The sequence below is a fragment of the Petaurus breviceps genome, unplaced genomic scaffold (assembly GCF_028583685.1).
Source record: "Petaurus breviceps papuanus isolate PSGF00001 unplaced genomic scaffold, PetGlider_PUasm1.0 115, whole genome shotgun sequence".
NCBI lineage: Eukaryota > Metazoa > Chordata > Mammalia > Diprotodontia > Petauridae > Petaurus > Petaurus breviceps.
Window position 1 is genome coordinate 1388138 of NW_027185612.1, and position 22005 is coordinate 1410142.

Here is a 22005-nt window from a genome sequence, read left to right on the forward strand (position 1 = left end):
CAATATTGAATAAAATTGATAACAATTGGCATACTTAGTTCACACCTGATCTTACTGGGAAGACTTCTAGTTTGTTCCCATTACAAATAATGTTTGCTGAAGGTTTCAGATAAATGCTTTTTATCAATTTAATGAGAAATCCATTCATACAAGTATCTTATTTTGCTTTTTTTTGGGGGGGGTAGGGCAATTGGAGTTAAGTGAGTTGCCCAAGGTCACACAGCTAGTAAGTGTTAAGTGTCTGAGGCCGGATTTGAACTCAGTTCCTCCTGACTCCAAGGCTGGTGTTCTATTCACTGTACCACCTAGCCACCCCATACAAGTACTTTCAGTTGTTTTTAATAGAAACGAATGTCAAAGTTTATAAAAAAAATTCTTCATCTATTGATATTATCATGTTTATTTTATTTTTATTATTGGTGTACTTAAGTATGTTAACAATTCTCCTTATGTTAAACCATCCCCAAATTCCTAATATGCTTCTCAATTGATCATAATATATATATATACATATGTATATATATATTCTTTGTAATATATTGGCTTAATCTTTTAGTTAGCACTGTTTCTATAATACTGAAGCTCAGGAGGACAGTGGGGTTTAGAACCTCAATCATCCCTTGGGGAGTCATTGGGAGCTCCTGCCACAGCTGCGAGCCCCTCACAGAGAATCAAATTTAAAAAATCAATATAGAAGAAATTCTAGGAATCACCTCAGATAGGAGTCAGATTTGAGGAGCCTTCTCAGGCCTCTGAATCTATGGTAAGGCAATGTGATATCTCAGAAAGAAATGTAGACTTCATAAAGGACCAAAGATAAAATGCAGCACCTACCTCTTGCCACCCTCCCTCCACTCACTGATGGGGATGGCAGGAACATTTCTGAAGGTCTAGCTGGGTTTTCCTTGGGATCTGAAGCTTTGGGTGGACAGGTTCTGTGAGTATAGGCTGTTACTATCTATAGCATCTGGCATAGCCTCATGTACTTTGGGATCCTCAGATACTGATCTTGGAACAATCTTTTTGTTTCCATTTTCATTTTTCAAAGGCAGAGGAATTTGACAATTCCCAAGGGTTGTTTTCTCCCCTTATTTTTCATAAATGTATAAATGGAAGGAAATCTATCAAAAGAAAGTAAGCTTACTCAGTAAGACCATTTCTAAATTTCCAGCTCCAATAGGTTGCATTTTTTAAAAAAAGTTACTTTTCTAAAATTTTACATGTATTATCTTTACCTCTTATTGACCCTCCAAATTTAAAACAACTTAAATGAACATTTAAGAAAAAGAAAAGCCTCATAACAAATATGGATAGTTCAACAAAATAAATTGTCACATTGGCCATGTCCAATAATGTATGTCTTATTCGGCATTTTAAAATCATTTGGCAAGAGGTACATGTTTCATCTTTGTTTCTTTGGTAAGTCTACATTTCTTTCTGTGATGTCACATTGTTTTACCAAAGGTGTAGAGGCCTCCAGTTTCCCTATGATGCAATGATATAAAGTAATGATTACAAATCCAATTCTCTACTGGCATAGGAACTCCCAAAGAGAAAGGAAATAATACTCACCTTGTAAAGTAAGGCTGGAAGTCTTGGGGATTGTAACATGACAGTTTCCTACAAGGAGATAGATAAAATAGAAAGAGAAAAAATAGAGATAAAAATTTCTCTCTCATTGCCTTCAGGATAAATTATAATAATTTTATGAAGACTTTACAACACTAATGAATCTTGAGGAGGAATTTAATGGATGAGAGACAGATGCTGCCTAGTAGATAATCATAAAGAAAAACAGAAGAATAGGTGCTTGGAAAATTATTTTTTATCTGTAATTTCTATAACTAGAGAGATCCAATAATTTCAATTTTCTTTGTCACCTATGGTATAAAACTATAGTTAATATTTTCTACTAATTTTCCTTAAGTGAATAATAATATAATTATATAATATATATTCTATAATATATAATTATGTAATATATATTGTATAATATGTAATATTATATAATATTTTCAATTATGTTTAACATGGTTTTCATTGCAGTATATCTTGATGTGTTCTAATTTTATAAAAATTGGTAATACACAGATGGCATATTTATGATCACTTTCAGGTAACCAAGATATGGGTACACCCATATATTGTTATTTCAACAAAACATTTTGCAGTAACATAATTAATAGGTCTCGACCAAACCCCACTATAAAGTCTCAAAAGCCTAATGTGATGAGCGATTGTGTCAACTGTTCCTTTGTAACTCCCTTGTAATGTTGCTTTATCTGATTATGTTAGATAGAGCATAGCAGTATTGAGTTATTTAGTTTATCCTATTTCTTGAATTACCCCGAATGAGAAGGAATTTGTTATTGTTCATGTAACACAGAGCTGAACAAGGGCCCAGTTTCTAGACTGTGAACATTTGGTGAACCCATTTCTAGAAGTGTATAATGTGGAATGGAGGGGTCCAGCTCTCCACTTAAGAGCACGTGCAGCTACATTCTGGGACTCTTTCCTGTCTGCTTACTGCTTAGTGGGGGCAAAAAGACATTTTGAAGTGAGAGTGCATGCAAAAGGTCCCAGTGGAGAAACTCATTCTCTTTGCTTCCTGCTTGATACACTATATAATGACTCTGAGCTTCAGAGGGTCATAAGATAGAAACTTGCCACCAGAAAAGTTGTTAAATTCGTTGCTCATCAAGTGTTCCCATTACATTGAAAATAGGAGGGTATATCTTTAACCAGAAAAGGAGAAAGAGATTGAGGAGACATGTAAACTGAACCAGCAAAGAAACATATGAGAAACAGAGAACACATGAACAGTAGCAATTCCAATGAGGACATGGTTGTTAATCTTTCATATGTTTCTTCCCACAGATATGCTAAGCCTCATTCTTGTAGGGAGAAGTGGGACTGGGAAGAGCTCCACTGGGAACACCATTATTGGGGAGCATAGATTTGTAGCCAAACATGAAGGAGAAACAATCACTAAGACCTGTCAGAACAAGGACAGGACCTGGAGAGAGAAGATTATTACAGTTGTCGATACTCCACCCTTTGACCTCACCCTGGCTAGTAAAGATCTTTCTAAACAAGGAGAAGAAGCCTTTCGTAGCCTCTGCCTATCTCCAGGAGCCAAAGTCTTCATTCTGGTGGTTCAGCTGGGCCGGTTCACTCAAGAAGATGAGAAGAGCATTAGGGAACTAGAAGCCATATTTGGAAAAGAGATCACTGAGTACATGATTGTGCTCTTCACCAGGAAAGAAGATCTAGGTACTGAGACACTGGAGAATTACATCAAAACTTCAGATAATCAGCTTCTTAAGAAGCTAATTAAACTGTGTGGAGGAAGATTTTGTGCTTTCAACAACAAAGAATTTGGTCTAGCCCAGGAAAAGCAGGTCAATGAGCTTTTGGAAATGGTGGATAGACTGGTTCAGAGTCATGAAGGCCAAGGCTATCCTGCCAGTGATAAACCTGAGACTTATACCAGCAGGATTAAAGATTTCCAGGAGAAAAGTTTCTTCAGGACAATAGAGAAATGGATACACAAGAAAGATTTCCATTTTTCATAATCCAATTGGTTCTTGCTGTGCCTGATGACCTCAGGATATATGGTAAAGTTATTCTTGGGGACAGTCAGCTAAATAGATGCTTTAGTTAATTATAATGCTGGAATGTGGCTAGCAGCAGATTGTAAATAGAGGGTGAGAAATGGAAACAAGTTTTGAGGAAGCAGGCTAAGAGTCAAAACAAGGTGGTGAGTGGCAGTCAGGTAATTTGGAAAGAGTCTGGACATGCATGAAGTTACAAGTGGCAAGGCAGCAACCATTTGAAAAGAACGCAAGTATACACAAGTATCAGAAAGCCAACCAAGGAGGGAGCAATTCAAAGTCCAGGGAGACAATCAAGAAGGAAGAGATGTGCAGGTGTTTTCAGGGCAAGGGAAAGTGAGCAGGGGGACAGATCTGAGGTACCAGAATGGAAGAAATACTTTGATTACAGAAGCTAATTTTTCTTCTTTAAGTTGACAGCTGTTCTATGGGGGTTAGAAATCATTACAATATGGCTCTTAAACCAAACAGATCATGGGAACACTTAGGAAATGTGGCAAGTGTGTGGACAGAGAAGAGCATCTCCTGGATGGAATATTTTAATATGAATAGATGTTTTGATTCTTCTTTTGTGTTGGACTGTGACCTATATTAGCATAACCTGTGACTCAAAATCCATTTTCACAAGACTCTCCTCTTTGGTGGAGATTGATTACTTTATGCTCCACACCTGCATGAAAGATAGCATTGATAAAAGCTTGAGAGAAAAGAAAATGTGTCTTCTGGCTTCCAGTTTCAAGGGAACAAGAAATGGGATTCCAGTTTCCTTTTAGGTCTCTGAAGGGAAAGAAAGATTGGGAAGGAGCTGGCATTTAGAGGACCTAGCAGCTTCTGTTTGTTTGTTTTCTTGCTTTTTGGAGGGCAATTGGGGTTAAGTGACTTGCCCAAAGTTACATTGCTGGTAAGTACATCAAATGTCTGAGGTTAGATTTGAACTCAGGTTCTCCTGACTCTAGGGCTGGAGCTCTATTCACTGTGCCACCTAGCCACCTCAACCTAGTAACTTCTATCATGTCTGTGTCCCCAGTTTGCTACACTAGAGACTTTTGGGAATTTCACATTAGGTAAGATCTGAGAATTCCTCTATCTGTCTCTGTCTCACTCTGCCCCCCCCCTCTCAATTACACACACACACACACACACACACACACACACACACACAGTCTTACTGTAAGTAAGGTGGATTTTAATGTGTGTGAAGTGGATTTTTTGTATTATTTCTTTGAGTTCAGTTTCCTAGAATCCATAGTCATAACAATCTCTTGTTACCGAGTATTAGATATGAATTCTCATGATTATGGTTCAAAATATTTCCACCATGCTTGTGCAGCATTATATAATAAAAATAATATAAACATTTGTGCTTATATTGTTAACATTCATTTCAACTGTGCAGTGAGATACAGGGATGAGGTGATGTAAACTTTTGAGGTTATCACTGGCAATATGCCTTCTTTACCTGTTGCCCTATAAAGCAGGTGGGCTCTGGTCAGTGAGTGGGGAACCCTTGGGTTTGAATCACAAGCTGGAATGCTGTATGTGCCTTTACTGGCCCCCATCTAGGCTTTGGGGGAATCTTTGTTTGCCTCAACTGGACCCCATTGAGGCTTGAGGGGATTTAAGGGATTGCACAAGCGGTGCCTGTCTTGATTGACTCCATTGAGATGTAGGGGTAGTTGCCCCCTTTTCTCACTGGCTCCTGCAAGAAGAGTGATTAGGGAATGGTGTAGTAGTTCCAACTCCCACTGACAGCAACCTTTTTGAGAAGACTAGACTAGAATAAAGTAAGATTATTAACCACTTTGAAGCTGTCTTAGTGTCTTACTTGTCTGACCAGATCGAGTGAACCTGTGCTATCAGCCCTCCTGTGTGCCATGTTTATCTGTCTTACCCTCCCTCAAAATTCCAGAGCTCAGTTATCCTAATTGAGTGTTATGTATTCTAATGTATACTTTCTCTGATTTCTATTTTCTATCAGCTCATATAGTCATCTTTTTTCTTTGTTCTTTGTCAAAGAGATATTTGGTGGGAAGTAAGTCAAGCTTTTAGATATATGATTCAGAAAACTCCTTCCCTGCTAAATGACACCAACATGGAGCTTAGCCTGAAACTAAAAATAATCTTCCAGAGACTAAATTATTTTTAGGGGGGAGATAAATATAGATCTAGCCCAATGATTTTTTTTTTTTGAGAAGAGCAGAGTGGATAGCCTCTGGCCCCAAATCACTTGCTCCTCTCCTGGCAGGAATCAAGGAGATATGTTTAGAGATATCTATTCCTTTTTGTGATAGATAAGAGGGATAAGATTTGCTGGTACAGTCCATCAAAATATACCTTTCCCCTCTCTTTCTCAAGGATCTTCTTGAGACCCATTACCATTTCAAGAGGATTGTCAGCTGGGCCATGACAAAAATTAAAGGGGAAAATAAAGCCATGTGCTTGTCCCTCTAGCCTCAGTAGAAGGTTCTGTGTAGAGTGTATGGGGGTGGCACTCTGCATATACCCCAAGACAGAAAAGGTTGATTGAGTTCAGTCTGACTCAGCCAAAAATAATGGCTAAGGATTTTTCATTTAGAAGAGTGATTAATAGATCACAGCCACCCAAGCAACATTACCTAGGGGGAGATGCTAGGTAAAGTGAAACCAAGCAAGCAAAGACAAATGAAAGTGTATTGCCCAACCTCAAGGAGCATGGACTGGGTGCTCTCACTCTGGAAACAAGGACACTTTTCCAGAGCTATATAGCAGCAGGAACACCAAGAAGCTCTTAGGGCCTTAGCCTTTATCTTAATCTTAGTTCAGTGAGAGGCACTTAAGAAGCCAGAGAAAGGGCAGAATGGAGGGGATGTGGTTGATCGCAGTAGCAGTGCAGTGAAGAAACACAAAAAGACATCTTTGGAGGAAGAGAGTAAAAATAGGGTGCAGCGTCAGCGAATGACAGCTGCAGATGGAGAGCTCCAGTGGATGACATCTGCAGGAGGCAATGTTTCAGGAGGGGACAATGGTAAAAGTGATGAGCAGTGGCTCGAGGCAGAACTTCAGTGGGTGACAGAGGCATGGTTGAGCAGTGACAGGAAGGAAGATTGGGGCCACAGGAAGCAGCCCCAGCCCCAGAAGGAAGGCATCACCAGATGCTGGGAATATGGAGTCATCTGAGCTCAAGTGGTAGAGATTTTCTTCTGTGAAACAAGGTAGATGGCATTGAAGCCCTAATTCCCCTCAGACCAGGAGTTTTTCTGCAGATTTTTTCTCTTCTCCACACCAGCACCCCTGAGGGTCTGTAGAATATCGAGTTCATTTATGTACGGAGAATGATACTTATTTGTGAATGGAACCTGAGCAAATCAATGCAGAATTTTTTCCTGTTAACTTTTTCTGTTTCCCTAGATAACAGCTATGGGGGGTTAGGCTGGAAGCAGGGTTTGGGAAACCATTGCTAGTTCCCTGGTGTGTAGGCTTGCCCTGAGAGGAAACCACACTATGAGCCCCAACTCCCCAGAGTTCAGAAGGGACTAAATGAAGCCTCACTAGAAACTAAAACAAGTGGGGTGCAGCCCCAATTATCTCTGCCCAAAGCCACTTGCTCTGATGGCCAGTATCTATCTCCCTTGCCTCTACACATTGGACTCTAATCAACTATTGTTTCTGCCTTCCTGAGGAAGGTAATATTGTTTAGGGATGGTTTGAATGAGATTTTGAACTGAGTATTTCCTATTATACCTCTCGAGGAACATAAGGGGTTTTCAATGTGTAGTGTGGGAATCAGAATAGGAACTGTCCCCTTCTTTATGAAATAAATTGATTGAAGTAACTAAGTGTACACATTTTTTGAAGAAAAAAATGTCATTTGGGTGACCAAATGTTGAGCGAGAGTCTTTCTATTCCTTAGAAAATATGTCTTAGTTTTGGTTTTCCATATAATAACTAAATTACTTGAAATCAAGAATTCAATAAAAGAACCCTTGATAATCTCAACAGTGTCATGCATCATTTACTGAATTCAGTGTAACAAAAATTGTGATGAATAAGGTAAGAATGAACAAAAAACTTGGAAAAATAGAAGTTAAAAAATATTATCCTAGAGAATGAGTGGGTCAAAACCCCCCACAGAAACAATAATTATACTAAAGAGAAATAAAATGAAACTGTTTGCCAAAACTTATGGAATATAGCTAAAACTGTTCTTAGGAAGAAATTTCTATTTCTATATCTGTATAATTATATGTATAATTATATATATGTGTGTGTATATATATATATATATATATATATATGAGAGAGAAGCACACTGCCAAAAACAATGCAAAGAGAGGAATTTATAATAAAGAATAAATAAGGAAATCATCAGAAACCAGTATACTTATTACATGCCAACAAAACTGAAAACAAATTAAATGAATATTTGTGGTTGTGGTTGTATGTAGTTTGTCCTTCATTCTTGAAGAAGACCATGACATCAGGGAGATGAAGACAAGATACCTAGTTAAACAAAACATGTAATATACAACCTAACTTCAGAAAAGAAGTTTGAGCAAACCATAAATTCCTTAAAAACAAAATCCTAGACCAGATAGATTTACAAATGAGTTCAATAAAATATTTAAAGAACAAATGTTCACCATATTCTCTAAGCTGTTCACAAAAATAGAAAAAAAACAACTTAGCAAACTCCTGCTATGAGGCTATGCCTTCTGATCACTACAGGGAGGATTTAATAGTGGAAAGTGTGTTGGACCTGGAGTTAGGAAGACTTGAGTTAAAATCCTGCCTTCAGTCACTTACAAATTGTGTGACCTTGAGCAAGTCAGCTGAACTCTCTCAGCCTGTTTCCTCAACTATAAAATGGGTATCATAATAGCACTTAGCTTACAGGATTGTTGTGCATATCAAATGAGATAATATGTGTAAAGTACTTTGCAAACCTTTAAGCTTTATATTTATTATTATTAGCTATATTGATAACTTGTTATAACAAAGCAGAGAAAAACTATTTTTACAATATCACTAATGAATACAGATGCAAAATTGTTAAATATAATATTAGTGAAAAAGTTACAGTAGTATAAGTTATACTAGCTCAGAATTTATCAAGGACACAAAGATGATTTGACATTAAGAAAAGTAGAGGTGAGGCTAAGTTTGCTCAGTGAATAGAGCACTAGTCCTGGAGTCAGGAGTACCTGAGTTCAAATCTGACCTCAGACACTTTTAATACTTACTAGCTGTGTGACCTTGGGCAAGTCACTTAACTCCAATTACCCTGCCTCCACCCCTCCAAAAAGCAGAAAAAAGAAAAACTATAAAAACAATAAATTAATGAAAATAATAACAATCCCATTATTTTAATAGACATGGGAAAATACCTCCAACAAAATATAGGGCTCATTGGTCTTAGAAAAAATATGCTAAAATAAATAGGAATAAAAGGTCATTTTCTTAACATAATAAAAAACATTTAAAATCAAGAGCTGCATTATTTCTAATGGAGAACTACTAAAAACTCTACCAATAAGGCAAAGGTAAATAAAGGATTTTCATTGATTCCACTATCACGTGCTTTAGTTCTGGAAATTTTAGCTGTAGCAATATGATAGATTTAGGAACTGAATCTATGATTTTATTGGTTTAGAGAATTCTTGAATGAGGAAACTCCCTTCAACAATATGGATCATCACTTTCTCAACAATTTGTATTCTTAAGTTGCCTAGCCCTGAGAGGCTGTTCAGGGTTACTTAATCATTATGTACTGAACCCAGGTTCTCTTGTCTTTGAGGCCAGCACTCTATATAATACATTGTTATTGCAATAAAATAAGAAAAATAAATTGAAAGAATTAGAATAGGCAAAAAGGAGGAAAAATTATTTTTATTTGTAGATAAGGTGATGGTTTATTTAGAGAACTCCAGAGAATCAACAGAAAGTTAATCAAGGTATTAATTGCTTCAGTAAAGTAGCATTATAGAAAATAAATACATAAAAATCATCAACCAATAAATATTATTACCAATAAAACCCAGTAAAGGAAGAGAAATTCCATTTCTTATAAAAATGCACTAAATGTCCATAGCAACTAATACACATTAGATTTATATAAATGCTACTATAAAACATTTTCATAGAAAAAAAAAAGAAATGACTAATTTAAAAAAATATTCAATGTCCATGGCTAGGCCATGCCAATATAGCAAAAATGGAAATAAACTTAAATAAAAGATTTAGTTCTATGTCAACAAGATAACCAAAGGGATATATTTTAGAATTAGATGAGATAACATTTAAATTCATGTGGCTCAAGAAAAGGCTGAGAATATCAAGGAATATCATAAATATGTGGGGAATGAATGTAAATTGATTCTGATAGATCTCAGACTATAATAAAAAATAATACTCATCAAAATTATCTGGTCCTGGATAAAAATCAGAAAAGTTATATAGACTAGATGAGCAATACACAGAGATTAATACAGATAGCAATCATATCAGATTAAGTCAGGAATGCACATTATTGGGACAAAGACTCTTTACTTGAAAAGAATGATTAGGGAAACTGGAAAATTGTTGCTGAAAAAGATTTAGACCAGCTGGAACACCAAGCAAAGGCAGCTTCCAAGATCTGGAATACTAACATAGTAACTCTCTATTTATTCAGTGACAAATCAAGGCTAAACATTCACAGAAAAGAGGAAATCAAAATACAGGGTAACCCAGTCATTTAGTAAGTCCTCAATGCAATTACAAAGTACTAAAGTCCAATACTCCACCCCTGGACAGTACATTCATTTAGTCAATCACAAAGTCTTCTCTCTATTCAACTGGAGATTAGTTTTCAATCATAAACAAAGTACATTCATTTCATCAGTCATAAAGTGTTCCACCCCTGGATCACAACTGAATTACAGTTATGATCAGTTACCACCAAGCACCTTCTAAAAGGGCCTCCTCAAAAAGGAGAGCACAAAGGCCACCTACCCCTAAGCCACAACAAGGTTACCATATCATCACAGCATTCAATACCCAAGGAGAGATCTTTTCTTCATTTTGGCCAGAGGCAAGTTCTCAGCAATCTCTCTTCCTGGGGAGATAAAGCTTAACAAAGCTTCAATATACATTGCCAGAGTCCTCATCAATTCATTCTCTGCCTATAGAACAGTCTCCTGACCCCTGAGAACGTCAGAAAGACCCTCCTCCAGGATTTCTGTAAACATACACCAGAAATTCCTCCTTCAGGGCTTCTGAACCATCAGTGAGGTTCCAGGACCTCTGCAACAACAGCACTGTCCTTCACCAGTGGATAAATCTGGCAAAATAACATCAAAACAGACAGAAAAAATACCGGCCCCACAGTCATGCCTCCTCAGTTCTCAGCAGCTCCAGGTGGCAGTTCTCAAAAGTCCTGGGCAACTCCAACTGGCCCTCAGCAGTCCAGGTGGCTTCAACTGGCAGTTTCCTCTCACTCTCAGCAACTCTGACCCCCCCCCACAATTTTCTCTCTCTCTGCCTCCATGATGCTGCTCCCCAAAGTTCTTCTGGCCTCTCTAAATCCACCACACAAACTCCTCCCAGTTCATCTCTCTCCACATCAACAAGTCCATCCCACAAGTGGGATTCACAAGCTCTGGGTTTTAATGCTTAACCCAAAAGCCAAGCCAATACAAGGGGATCTTTAAATTCTATTACCATTACACCAGCATTATATATATTATTCCAAACAGCCATTTTAAAATTTATTTATTTTACACCTGATCTTACTGGAAAGGCTTAGTTTATCTTCATTTCAAATAATGCATGCTGATATTTTTTGATAAATGCTTTTTATCAATTTAAGGAGAAATCCATCTATATCAATACTTTCAAATGTTTTAATAAAAATAAATGTTAAAGTTTATTAAAAGATTTTTCAACATTTATTGATATAATCATATGATTTTTTGCTTCTATTATTGATGTACTCAATTATGTTAATAATTTTCCTAATTATAAACTATCTTGACATTCTTGATATTAGTCCAACTTGATATAATGTCTAATCTTAGTAATATATTGGGGTAATCTTTTAGCTAGTATTTTGTTTAGGATTTTGTATCCATATTTATTAATGAAATTGGTCTGTAATTTTCTTTTATGCTATTACATGAACTTGGCAGGATACCAATTCAGAACTTAAAGGCAGCCTGAATCTCTTTATATAGGTTCTTAAGATGCTTGCATAAGTATTTATTTTCTTCCCCTTCAGAATGTAAGCTGCTAGGGCAAAGGCAGGATGGGAGAGAAAAGGGAGAGACCCAATTGAACTATCACAAACTGCCCTCCAAGTGACTTTAAGTAGCACTTCAAAACAAAAAGCAGTGGCTGCTCCTAGAATTCTCAGACCACAGACAGTATGGGGGTTGAAAAACTGGTCAGATCACAGGGGTTTGTTGGCACTTGGTACAGGACTCTGTTGCCCATTCTTAGATTCCAGTCAAAGTTTTGAGTCACAGTCCCAGAGTAAGGAGAACTAGCATGCCAGAGCTTGTGGACCCAGGGGAGTGGAAACTGTGCTCACAGTTCCAGTACAAAAAGGAGTGCTTGTGGTCACTCACAAACCAGAAAATAGGCCAGGAGAGTAGTTAACACACTAATCTTTAGAAAATACTACTTTGGAAGACGTGATAACTTAAAGATTACCAGAAGTTGAACAAAAATCTTGAGTTTAGATTTGATTCTAGAGGTAATAGGGAACCCTTGGGATTCATTGAAAGGGCAGGGTCTGGGGAAGGGTGACATGATCAGATTTTCACTTTAGAAAAATTGTCTTGGAAGTTGGGTGGAAGGTGCATTGAAGTGAGAAAATTTAGACAGGAACACCATTCAGATGGCTGTAGTCCAAGGGGAGAGGTGTTGAAAGCATTAACTTTAGTGGGGGTGGCTATGGGAGTAGGGAGGAGGGCACACATCATCTATCTATCTATCTATCTATCTATCTATCTATCTATCTATCTATCTATCTATCTATCTATCTATCTATCTATCTATGCAAGAAATATCTCTTGAAGGTAGAAACAGTAAGATTTAGGAACAGATATGTCAGACAAGGGAAAGTGAGGAGACCAGAAAAACCCCGAGGAGTGAGTCTGGGTGTCCAGAAAGATAGTGGTGCCTTCAAGAGTATTAGGGAAGTTCATGAGGGGGGAGAGTTAGGGCAGGGATGAAGGAATAGAATGAATACTGTTTTGACCATTTTGATTTTGTAATGCTTATGAGATGCCCACTTTGAGATGTTCAGGAGACAGTGGGTGAATAATGACTAGAGGTCAAGAAGAGAAACTAGACCTGCATATACGGGTCTGGAAATAATCTGCCTAGAGAGAATAATTGACCATGTATGGGAACTGATGGGAAATAAAACCACCAAGTGAGATAGTATTATCTCTTAGAGGACACTCTTCATTATTGGACATGACATAAATGTTTGTTCAGTCTCTTCAGACTCTCCATGACCCCATTTGGAGTTTTCTTGGCAAAGATATTGAAGTGATTTGCTATTTCCTTCTCCAGCTCAATTTACAGACAAGGAAACTGTGGCAAACAGGGGTAAGTGACTTCCTCAAGGTCACACAGCCAGTAAGTGTCTGAGGTCAGATTTGGTACCATAAAAATGAGTTTTCTTGACCCCAGGCCCAGCACTCTATGTACTGTGCCATATAGCTACCCCATGACATGACTGAAAAACTAACAAAGGAAATTAAAAAGAAGTTGGACAGAGAAGAGGTAAAACAGGAGAGAAGAGTGTCATAAAAATCTAGAGAGATGTTGTAGGAGAAGGTGATCAATAGTATCAAATGCGGCAGATTAAGTTTGGGGAAAAGACCATTAGGTATCACACTTAAGAAATCACTGGTAACTTAGGAGAGGATTGTATTAGTTGAATAATAAAGTCAGAAGCCAGATTGGGAGGTTTGAGAAGTGAGAAAGAGAAGAGAAAGTGGAGGCACAGAATGTAGATTGTAGATGGCTTTCTCATGGAATTTAGTCACAAACAGTAGGCGATATGTAGGATGATTGCTAACAATGATGACATGATTGAGGGAGGATTTTTTTTTTGCTTTAAATAGTATTTCCCCCCCCCTCAATTATACATCAAGAAAATCTTTAGCATCTATTTTTTACAATATTTGAGTTCCAAATATTTTCCCCTTCCTATTCTAAAAAATTATAGGCGGTTTGACATAGTTTATAAATACGTTATCATGTAAAGCTTATTTCCATATTTATCACAATTGAGGAAGAAGAAACAAATCAAAAGAGAAAAAAAACAGGAGAAAGAATAAAATAAGGGGACAAAAGTTTCAATCTGCATTCAGAGTCCATCAATCCTTTATATGTATATGGATAGCACTTTCCTTCACGAGTTCTTTATACTTGTCTTGGATCTTTGTTTTGCTGAAAAACCTGAGTTATTATAATTGATCATCATATAGTGTTGCTCATACATAGTGTTTTTCTGGTTCTTCTCATTTCACTTCACATCAGTTTGTACAAGTCTTTCCAGGTTTTTCTGAAATGTGCCTGTTTATCATTTCTTATTACACAATAGTATCACATTACATTCTTATACCACAGTTTATTTGGCCATTCCCCAATTGATGGGCATCATCTCCATTTCCAATATTTTGCCACCATGAATGGGGCTGCTATAAATATTTTTATACGTGAAGGTCTTTTCTTTGTTTTATGATTTCTTTGGGATACAGACCTAGTAATGGTATTGCTGGATCAAAGGGTATGCACAGTTTGGTTGACCTTTGTGAATAGTCCCAAATTACTCTCCAGAATGGTTGGATCAGTTCTCAACTCCACCGATAGTTCATTAGTGTTAAAACTTTCCCACAACTACTCCAACCTAACATTTATCATATTCCTTTTGTGTCATAGTAACCAATCTGATAGATGTGAATTGGTATTTAAGAATTATTTTAATTTGCATTTCTCTAATCAATAGTTATTTAGAGCACTTTTTCATATGCCTATAGATAGCTTTGATTTCTTCATCTGAAAAGTGCCTGTTCATATCCTTTAACTATCAGTTGGGAAATGTCATGTATTCTTATAAATTTGACTCAGTTCTCTCTCTATTTGAGAAATGAGGCATTTTTCAGAGATACTTCCTGGAAAGATTGTTTCCCCAGATTTCTGTTTTCCTTCTAATCTTGGTTGCATTGGTTTTGTTTGTATAAAAGCTTTTCAATTTAACATGATAAGGGTTATCTATTGTACATTCTGTAATGCTCTCTGTCTCTGGTTTAGTCATGAATCCTTTCCCTCCCCATAAATCTGACAGGTAGAACTCCTTCTTCTTCTAATTTGATTGCTCCATTGTCTATGGTTCCTTTTAGCAAGATATAGTTTACTTCTTAATTTCTTTTGATAAGTTCTATTTTTACTTTTATTTTGTCTAAGATCAGGATTGCTACCCCTGCTTTATTTTTTTTTTACTTCACCTGAAGCATAATAGATTCTACTATAGCCCTTTACCTTTATTCTGTTTGTATCTCTGTTTCAACTGCATTTCTTATAAGCAACATATTATAGGATTCTAGTTTTTGATCCATTCTGCTATCCACTTCCATTTTATGGAAGAGTTCATTCTGTTCACAGCTATGATTACTATGTGTATATTTATCTTCTTCTGCTTCTTCCTCTTGTTTGTCCTCTCTGTCCTTTTACCCTTTCCCACCTTTTACCACATTCCCACCTCTCACCAGTGTTTTCCTTCTGTCAACCACCTCCCCCGATCTGCCCTCCCTTCTGTGATTTCCCACCACCCACCTTTATTTAATCTCCTCCTCTCCTACTTCCCTGTCAGGTAAGATAGATTTCTATATCCAACTGATTGTGGATATTATTCTGTCTTTGAACCCAGACTGATGAGAGTAAGGTTCAAACAATGCCCATTGCCCCCAGTCCCATCTTCCCTTCCCTTCCAATTGGTCTTTCTTGTCTCTTTATGTGAGAAAATTTAGCCCATTCTACCTCTCCCATCCTTCTGCATCCATTGTACTTCTCTTTCTCCTCTCTTCATTTTTAATGTCATTCCCTCAAATTCACCTTATATTCATGACCTCTGTCTATATATATTCCTTCTATGTGTACTTTTAGTGATAGAATTTTAAAGTTATAAGTATCATCTTCCTGTGTAAGGATGTAAAAAATTTAGCTCTATTGAAACCCTTATGTTTTCTTTTCACTTTTTACCTGTTCACGCATCTCTTGGATCTTGATATTGGAGGTTAACCTTTTGCTTTAGTTATGGTCTTCTTCTTATGAAGGCTTGAAATCCTTCTATTTCATTGATTTTTTCCCCCCATGATGTACTATGCTTAGTCTTGCCAGGTAAGTGATTCCTGTATGTAGTCCTAAATCCTTTGAACTCTGGAATATCATATTACATGACCTCCTTTTAATGTTGTAGCTGCTAAGTGCTGTGTGATCCTGATTGTGACTCCCTGATATTTGAATTGTTTCTTTCTGGTCACTTGTAGTATTTTTTCCTTGACCTGATAATTCTGAAATTTGGCTATATGTTCTTTGGAGTTTTTATTTTGGGATTTCTTTCCCAAAGTGATCGGTGGATTCTTTCAATGCCATTTTTGCTTAGGATCTTAAATGCTGTCCAGGTCCTCCTTTCTATTATGGCTTTGAGGTAGTCCCATGATTCTGATATTGTCATTCCTGGATCTATTTTCCAGGTCAGTTGTCTTTTCCATGAAATATAAAGCATATAATGGAGGACTGGCTAATTTTCTTCAATTTTTTTTATTCTTTTGAATTTGATTGATTGATTCATAATATCTCATAGAGGCATTAGCCACTATTTACCCAATTCTAACTTTTAAGGAGTCATTTTCCTCATTAACTTTGTATTTTCCATTTTGCCCATTTTACTCTTTAAGGAGTTGTTTTCTTCAGTGAATTTTTGTGTCTCAATTTCCATTTGGCCAATTTTACTTTTTCAGAAGTTTTCCAAGCTTTTGAACCTTGAACTGTTGAGTGATAATTCTCTTGAATCACCCTCATTTCTTTTCCCAATTTTTCTTCTACCCTCATATGATATTTAAGCTTCTTTCTGAATGCTTACACAAGTCCTTTCTGGGTTTGAGACCACTTCCAAGTTTTCTTTGTCAGTTTTTCTTTTGTTTTTTTTGCAGTTTCTTTTTTTTCTTTAGTTTACATCATTCATTTCCACAAGATTGTGAATTACAAATTTTCTCCCTATTTTCCCCTACCTACCACCCCAAAACAGCAGTCCCACTGAATAGTCCCTCTCACCAATCTGTTCTCTCCTATATCTTCCCCCATCCTCCTATGACTTTCCAGTAGGGCATGGTAGATCTCTGTGCCCCAGTGCCTGTATATCTTATTTCCCAGTTACATGTAAATAATATTAATAATATATAATTAACATTTGATTTTAAACCTTTGAATTCCAGATTCTTTCTTTTCCTCCCTTTTCACCTACCCTTACTGAGAAGACAAAATAATTCAATATAGGTTGTACATATGTAGCTATGCAAAACATTTCTGTAATGTATATATTCTGAAAGACTGACTATATTTCTCTCCATTCCATCCCATCCCCCACTTTTTCTATTATCTGCTTTGATCCTTTTCCTTTTCAAAAGTGGGTACTTCCAACTTCCCTCCTCCCCAGCCTGCCTTCCCTTCCATTATACCCCCTCTCATCCCCTTCCTTCCTACTCTCCTGTAGGGTGAGATACCCAATTTAGTGTGTATGTCATTCCCTCCCTAAGCCAAATTCATTGAGAATAAAATTGACTCATTCCCTTTTGCCTTCCTGTTCTTCCCCTCCATTGTAACAGTTTTCCCTTGCCTCTTCTATATGAGATAATTTACCCCATTCCATATCTCCCCATCTCCTCTCATTATATTCCTCTCTCACCTCTTAATTTCACCTTTTAAGTATCATCCCTTTCTATTCAACTGGTACTGTACCCTCTGTCTATGTATACATGTACACATATATACACATAATCACATATGTATTCATATGCCTATATGCCCTCATGTATAGACATGTATATGTATATATACATACATACATGCATATATATATATACACACACACACACATTTCTATTCCCTTCAACCATTCTCATACTGAGAAAAGTTTCATAAGTTACAATTACCATTTTTCCATGTAGGAATGTAAGTAGTTCAACTTTGATAAGTTCCTTATGATTTCTTTTCACTCTTTACCTTCTCATGCTTCTCTTGCTTCTTATATCTCAGTGTTAAATTTTGTATTCAACTCTGTTTTTTTCATCAAGAATGCTTGAAATCCTCTATTCCATTGAATGAGTATATTTTCCCCTGAAATATGATACTCACTTTTGCTGGGTAGGGGATTCTTGGTTTTAATCCCACCTCCTTTAACCTAGGGAATATCATATTCCAAGTCCTCTGTTCCCTCAGTGTAGAAGCTGCCAGATCCTGTGTTATCCTGATTGTGTTTCCATAATATTCAAATTTTTTCTTCCTGGCTACTTGTAATATTTTCTCCTTGATCTGGGAACTCTGGAACCCTGCTATAATATTCCTAGGAGTTTTCTTTTTGGGATCTTTTTCAGGAGGTGATTAATAGATTCTCTCAACCTCTATTTTGCTCTCTCATTCTAAAACATCAGGGCAATTTTCCTTGAAAATTTCTTGGAGAATGATTCCTAGGTTCTTTTTTTGATAATGGCTTTCAAGTAGTCCAATAATTTTTAAATTATTTCTCCTGGATCTGTTTTCCATGTCAGTGGCTTTTTCAATGAGATATTTCACATTGCCTTCTTTTTTTTATTTGTTTTGATTTGTTTAATAGTATCTTGATTTCTCATAAAGTCATTAGCTTCCATTCGCTCCAATCTAATTCTGAAGGAATGATTTCTTCGGAGAGCTTTTGAGATTCTTTTTCCATCTGGCAAATTCGGCTTTTTAAGGCATTCTTCTCCTCATTGTTTTTTCGAACATCTTTTGCTATTTGAGTTAGTCTATTTTTTAAGGTGTTATTTTCTTCAGTCAGGTTGTTGACTCTCATTTTGTAGTTTTCTTGCATCATTCTCATTTATCTTCCCATTTTTTCCTCCACTTCTCTTATTTGTTTTCAAAATCCTTCTTAAGCTCCTCTATGTCCTGTAACCAGCTAGTATTTTTCTTGGAAGCTTTTGGTGCAGGAGTTGTGACTTTACTGTCTTCCTCCTGTTCCATGCCCAGATCCTTTATGTCCCCCAAAAAGGAGTCCTAAGTTGGATTAATGTGCTTGCCTTGTTTCCCTTGTTTGCTCATGTTGCTACTAAATTACTTGACTTTAGATCTTTTTGCCACAGTAGAACTCTGCTACCAGAGGTGGGACCTTTGTCCCAATCACTAAGTTTTTCTCAGATGCTGGAGCTATTAGTTGGGTGCCTTCTCTGAAGGCTCTACACACTCTGGCAAGCTGGTCACACATCCTCGGACCTCCACCCTAGACAGTGATCTGGATCCAAGCAGGTTAAAGCAAGAGCGATTACCCCTCAGACTGGTGGCTTGGTCCCTCTACACTGCAGGCCAGGATGTCTGATCCAGCTATGTGGCAGCGGCTGCATGGTCCTGCCTCAGTTTTTTCTCACCCAGGGGACAAAGGCCAGACTGCACACTGGAATTCACAGGTCCCAAAGTCCACACTGCACTGACCTCTCACTTTGTCCTTAGCATCTGTGGGTTGATTATTCTAGAAACCACCACAACTGCTGATGATCAGAAGTCCCTTCAATTGGTGGCTGGTTGTGGCCTCCCTGAGGCTAAAACCTCAGTCTCATGAGGGACTGGGCTCGGCTCTCAACATGCTGCCCTGGCCACTTCCTGCCAGCATGCCAGGCTGTCCTCAGTGGGAGGTTAGCTTCTTGGTGTCATTTTGTGGGTTCTGTAGCTCCAAAATTTGTTCAGAGTCACCTTTTACATGAATTGGAGGAGATGGAAGTGGGAGCCCCATGGAAGTCCTGTTTCTACTCCACCATCTTGACTCTGCCCCCTGGCAATTTTTCATATGTATTTTGACATTGTTGTCCTCTTCTGAGTTTGTATCTAGATGTCCCCTGTCACCATGAAAACTTTCTATGGTCAGATTCTTTCTTTCTTTTTTTTTTTGCTCTTTTTTCCCTTTTTCCTTTCTTTTAAATTTGATCTTTGCTCTCTGGGTGGAAGAGGCTCTGTCTAAGGCTTCTTGTGCCAGGCCCTGGCTATTTAGTTGTTGATGTGCTTATGTTGCCCTGAGGACCATGGCAGACACTCATGTCTAGTGTTGAGTGAGGCACTGTGGTGAGGATAGTTCAAGGTGCTATGGGAGGCCCTAAGGGTCTGGTAGCTTATCTGCTAAGCTGGAGTGCCAGTGGTGGTGTCTGGCATGTGCTGAGGCCAGGTAGGGTTTTCCTGTGTTTTCCTGGGGCTGTGCTGGTCAGGAAACCTGCCTATCTGGTGTTATACTGAAGCATGTGGTGGTTTTGGGTGCTGAGGCACATGGAAGGAGGAGGACATCCTGGTGTTAGCATTTGCCTGCTGTACCATACTGGGACTGAGGATCTCCTCCTGGTGTGTTGAGGTGGAGTTGCTGCTGGATTACTGGGATCTTTCCTTTCTTGGAATGTATTTCCTTTTTACCTGAGACAGAACTTTTTTGTGGATCCTCCAAATCTCCAGAGCTAAAACACTGCTTCACCCCTTCTTTCTGCTGGATCCACTGTTCTAGTATCTGTTTGGGGGTGCTATTTTGTGGTTGTTTGGATGTGAGTTTGGGAGAACCCCAGTGATTTATTGCTTACTCTCTCATCTTGGCTCTCAGAAGTCCCAAGAGATAATTTTGAGTCTTTGTATTTATGCCACAATTCATTTTCTGCCCAAAGTTGTTCACATTCCATCTGAAAGCTATGTTTCTTTGTATGCATATAATGAAGGACTGGTCAATAAACCCAGTGCCTATGAGCCTTAGCAGAGGGCAACTGGTGCAGTTCTTCATGTGGAAGAGGCAGGGGAGTCTGCTTTGGGAAAGTTGTGATGACTGTATAATGGAAAAGTCTCGGAAAGCCTTTGGAGTGTGCCTAGACATTCTTTCACTAATTCCTCAGTGCATTAATCACATGGTCAAAGGCAGTTTCTTTAAGTCGTTGCATTTGGACATGAATTTGGTGGAAACTTTGTTTCTAGAAAATTTATTAGGTGTGTGAGCCCACTGTCTCCCCAGGGGCAAGGAGTTATGGGAGAGGATATGTTCCTAAGGTGATGGGGGAAGGGTTTGTAGTTATTCTTCTCATATCTTTAAAATAAATATCCCTTTTTAAAAAGTTAATTGATGTTAAATAGTTAAAAAGAACTGTGACTCCAGTCACCAGAGAAAGGAAACCCCAACCCTGAGGGTTACCTCTGGGGAAGATGTAGCTGTCTAGTGTTAGGAAAGTGAGCCAATCTTTGTTACATATCTTTTTTTGTTTGGTTGGTTTTATTTGTCTATTTTTAGTTTTCAACATTCATTTCCACAAGATTTTGAGTTTCAGATTTTCTTCCTGTCTTTTTCCTATCCCCACCTTAAAATAGCAAGCCTACTGAATACCTCTTCCCCCAATCTTCTCTTTTTATATCCCTTCCCAGATCCCCTCTAACTTTCTAATAGGCCAATATGGATTTCTATACCTCACTGCCTGTACATCTTATTTCTTTGGAAAGCAAGTGTTTGGATCAAGACTAGCAGCAAAGCCGGTGACCAAGAAATGTATGAAAACAAGCAGATTGTGGAATGAGAGAGAAATTGTAGTTGTGGATACTCCTGGAATTTTTGACACTCGTGTCTGAGATGGATACATCAAAAAGGATCAGCGGCTGCCTCATTGTGTCCTCCCCTGGTCCTCATGCCATCATCCTGGTAGCCCATCTCAGTTGTTATAGCAATGAGGAGCAAGATGCAATAAAGAAGATCCTGGGAATGTTTGGTTCCAAAGCCAAGAAATATATGATACTTTTATTGATCTGGAAGGGAGATTTGGAAGATAACAATTTAAATCAATACTTTTGTGAAACTAGGAATGGAGATTTGAAACACCTGATTGGCCAGTTTGATGGAAGACACTGTGCATTCAACAACAGGGCAACTGGAAGTGGGTAGGAGGCCCAGTTAACAGAGCTTCTGAGCTTGGTGGAGCTAATAACACAGAAGAATTGAGCCTCTTGCTACACAAACCAGCTGTATCTACGGGTAGAAAAGAAAATTCAGAAAGAAACTGAAGCATTACTAAGATCCTACATGCAAGACCTGGAAAGACTGAAAAAGAAAATGATAAAGGAATATGAAGAGGAAATCAGAAACTTAAAGGATGAGCTG

General features: G+C 37.8%; 1 protein-coding gene across 1 annotated transcript in view; it reads left to right on the forward strand.

The window, feature by feature from the left end:
- The window catches only part of GIMAP8 (GTPase, IMAP family member 8), a 76683-nt gene extending 69094 nt beyond the window's left edge, over positions 1-7589 (forward strand). The window contains exon 6 of the mRNA XM_069083621.1: positions 2878-7589. Within this exon, the coding sequence (XP_068939722.1) occupies positions 2878-3575 (698 nt within the window). The 3' untranslated portion in view covers positions 3576-7589. The remainder of the gene's footprint in view (positions 1-2877) is intronic.
- The last annotated feature ends 14416 nt before the right edge of the window (positions 7590-22005 follow it).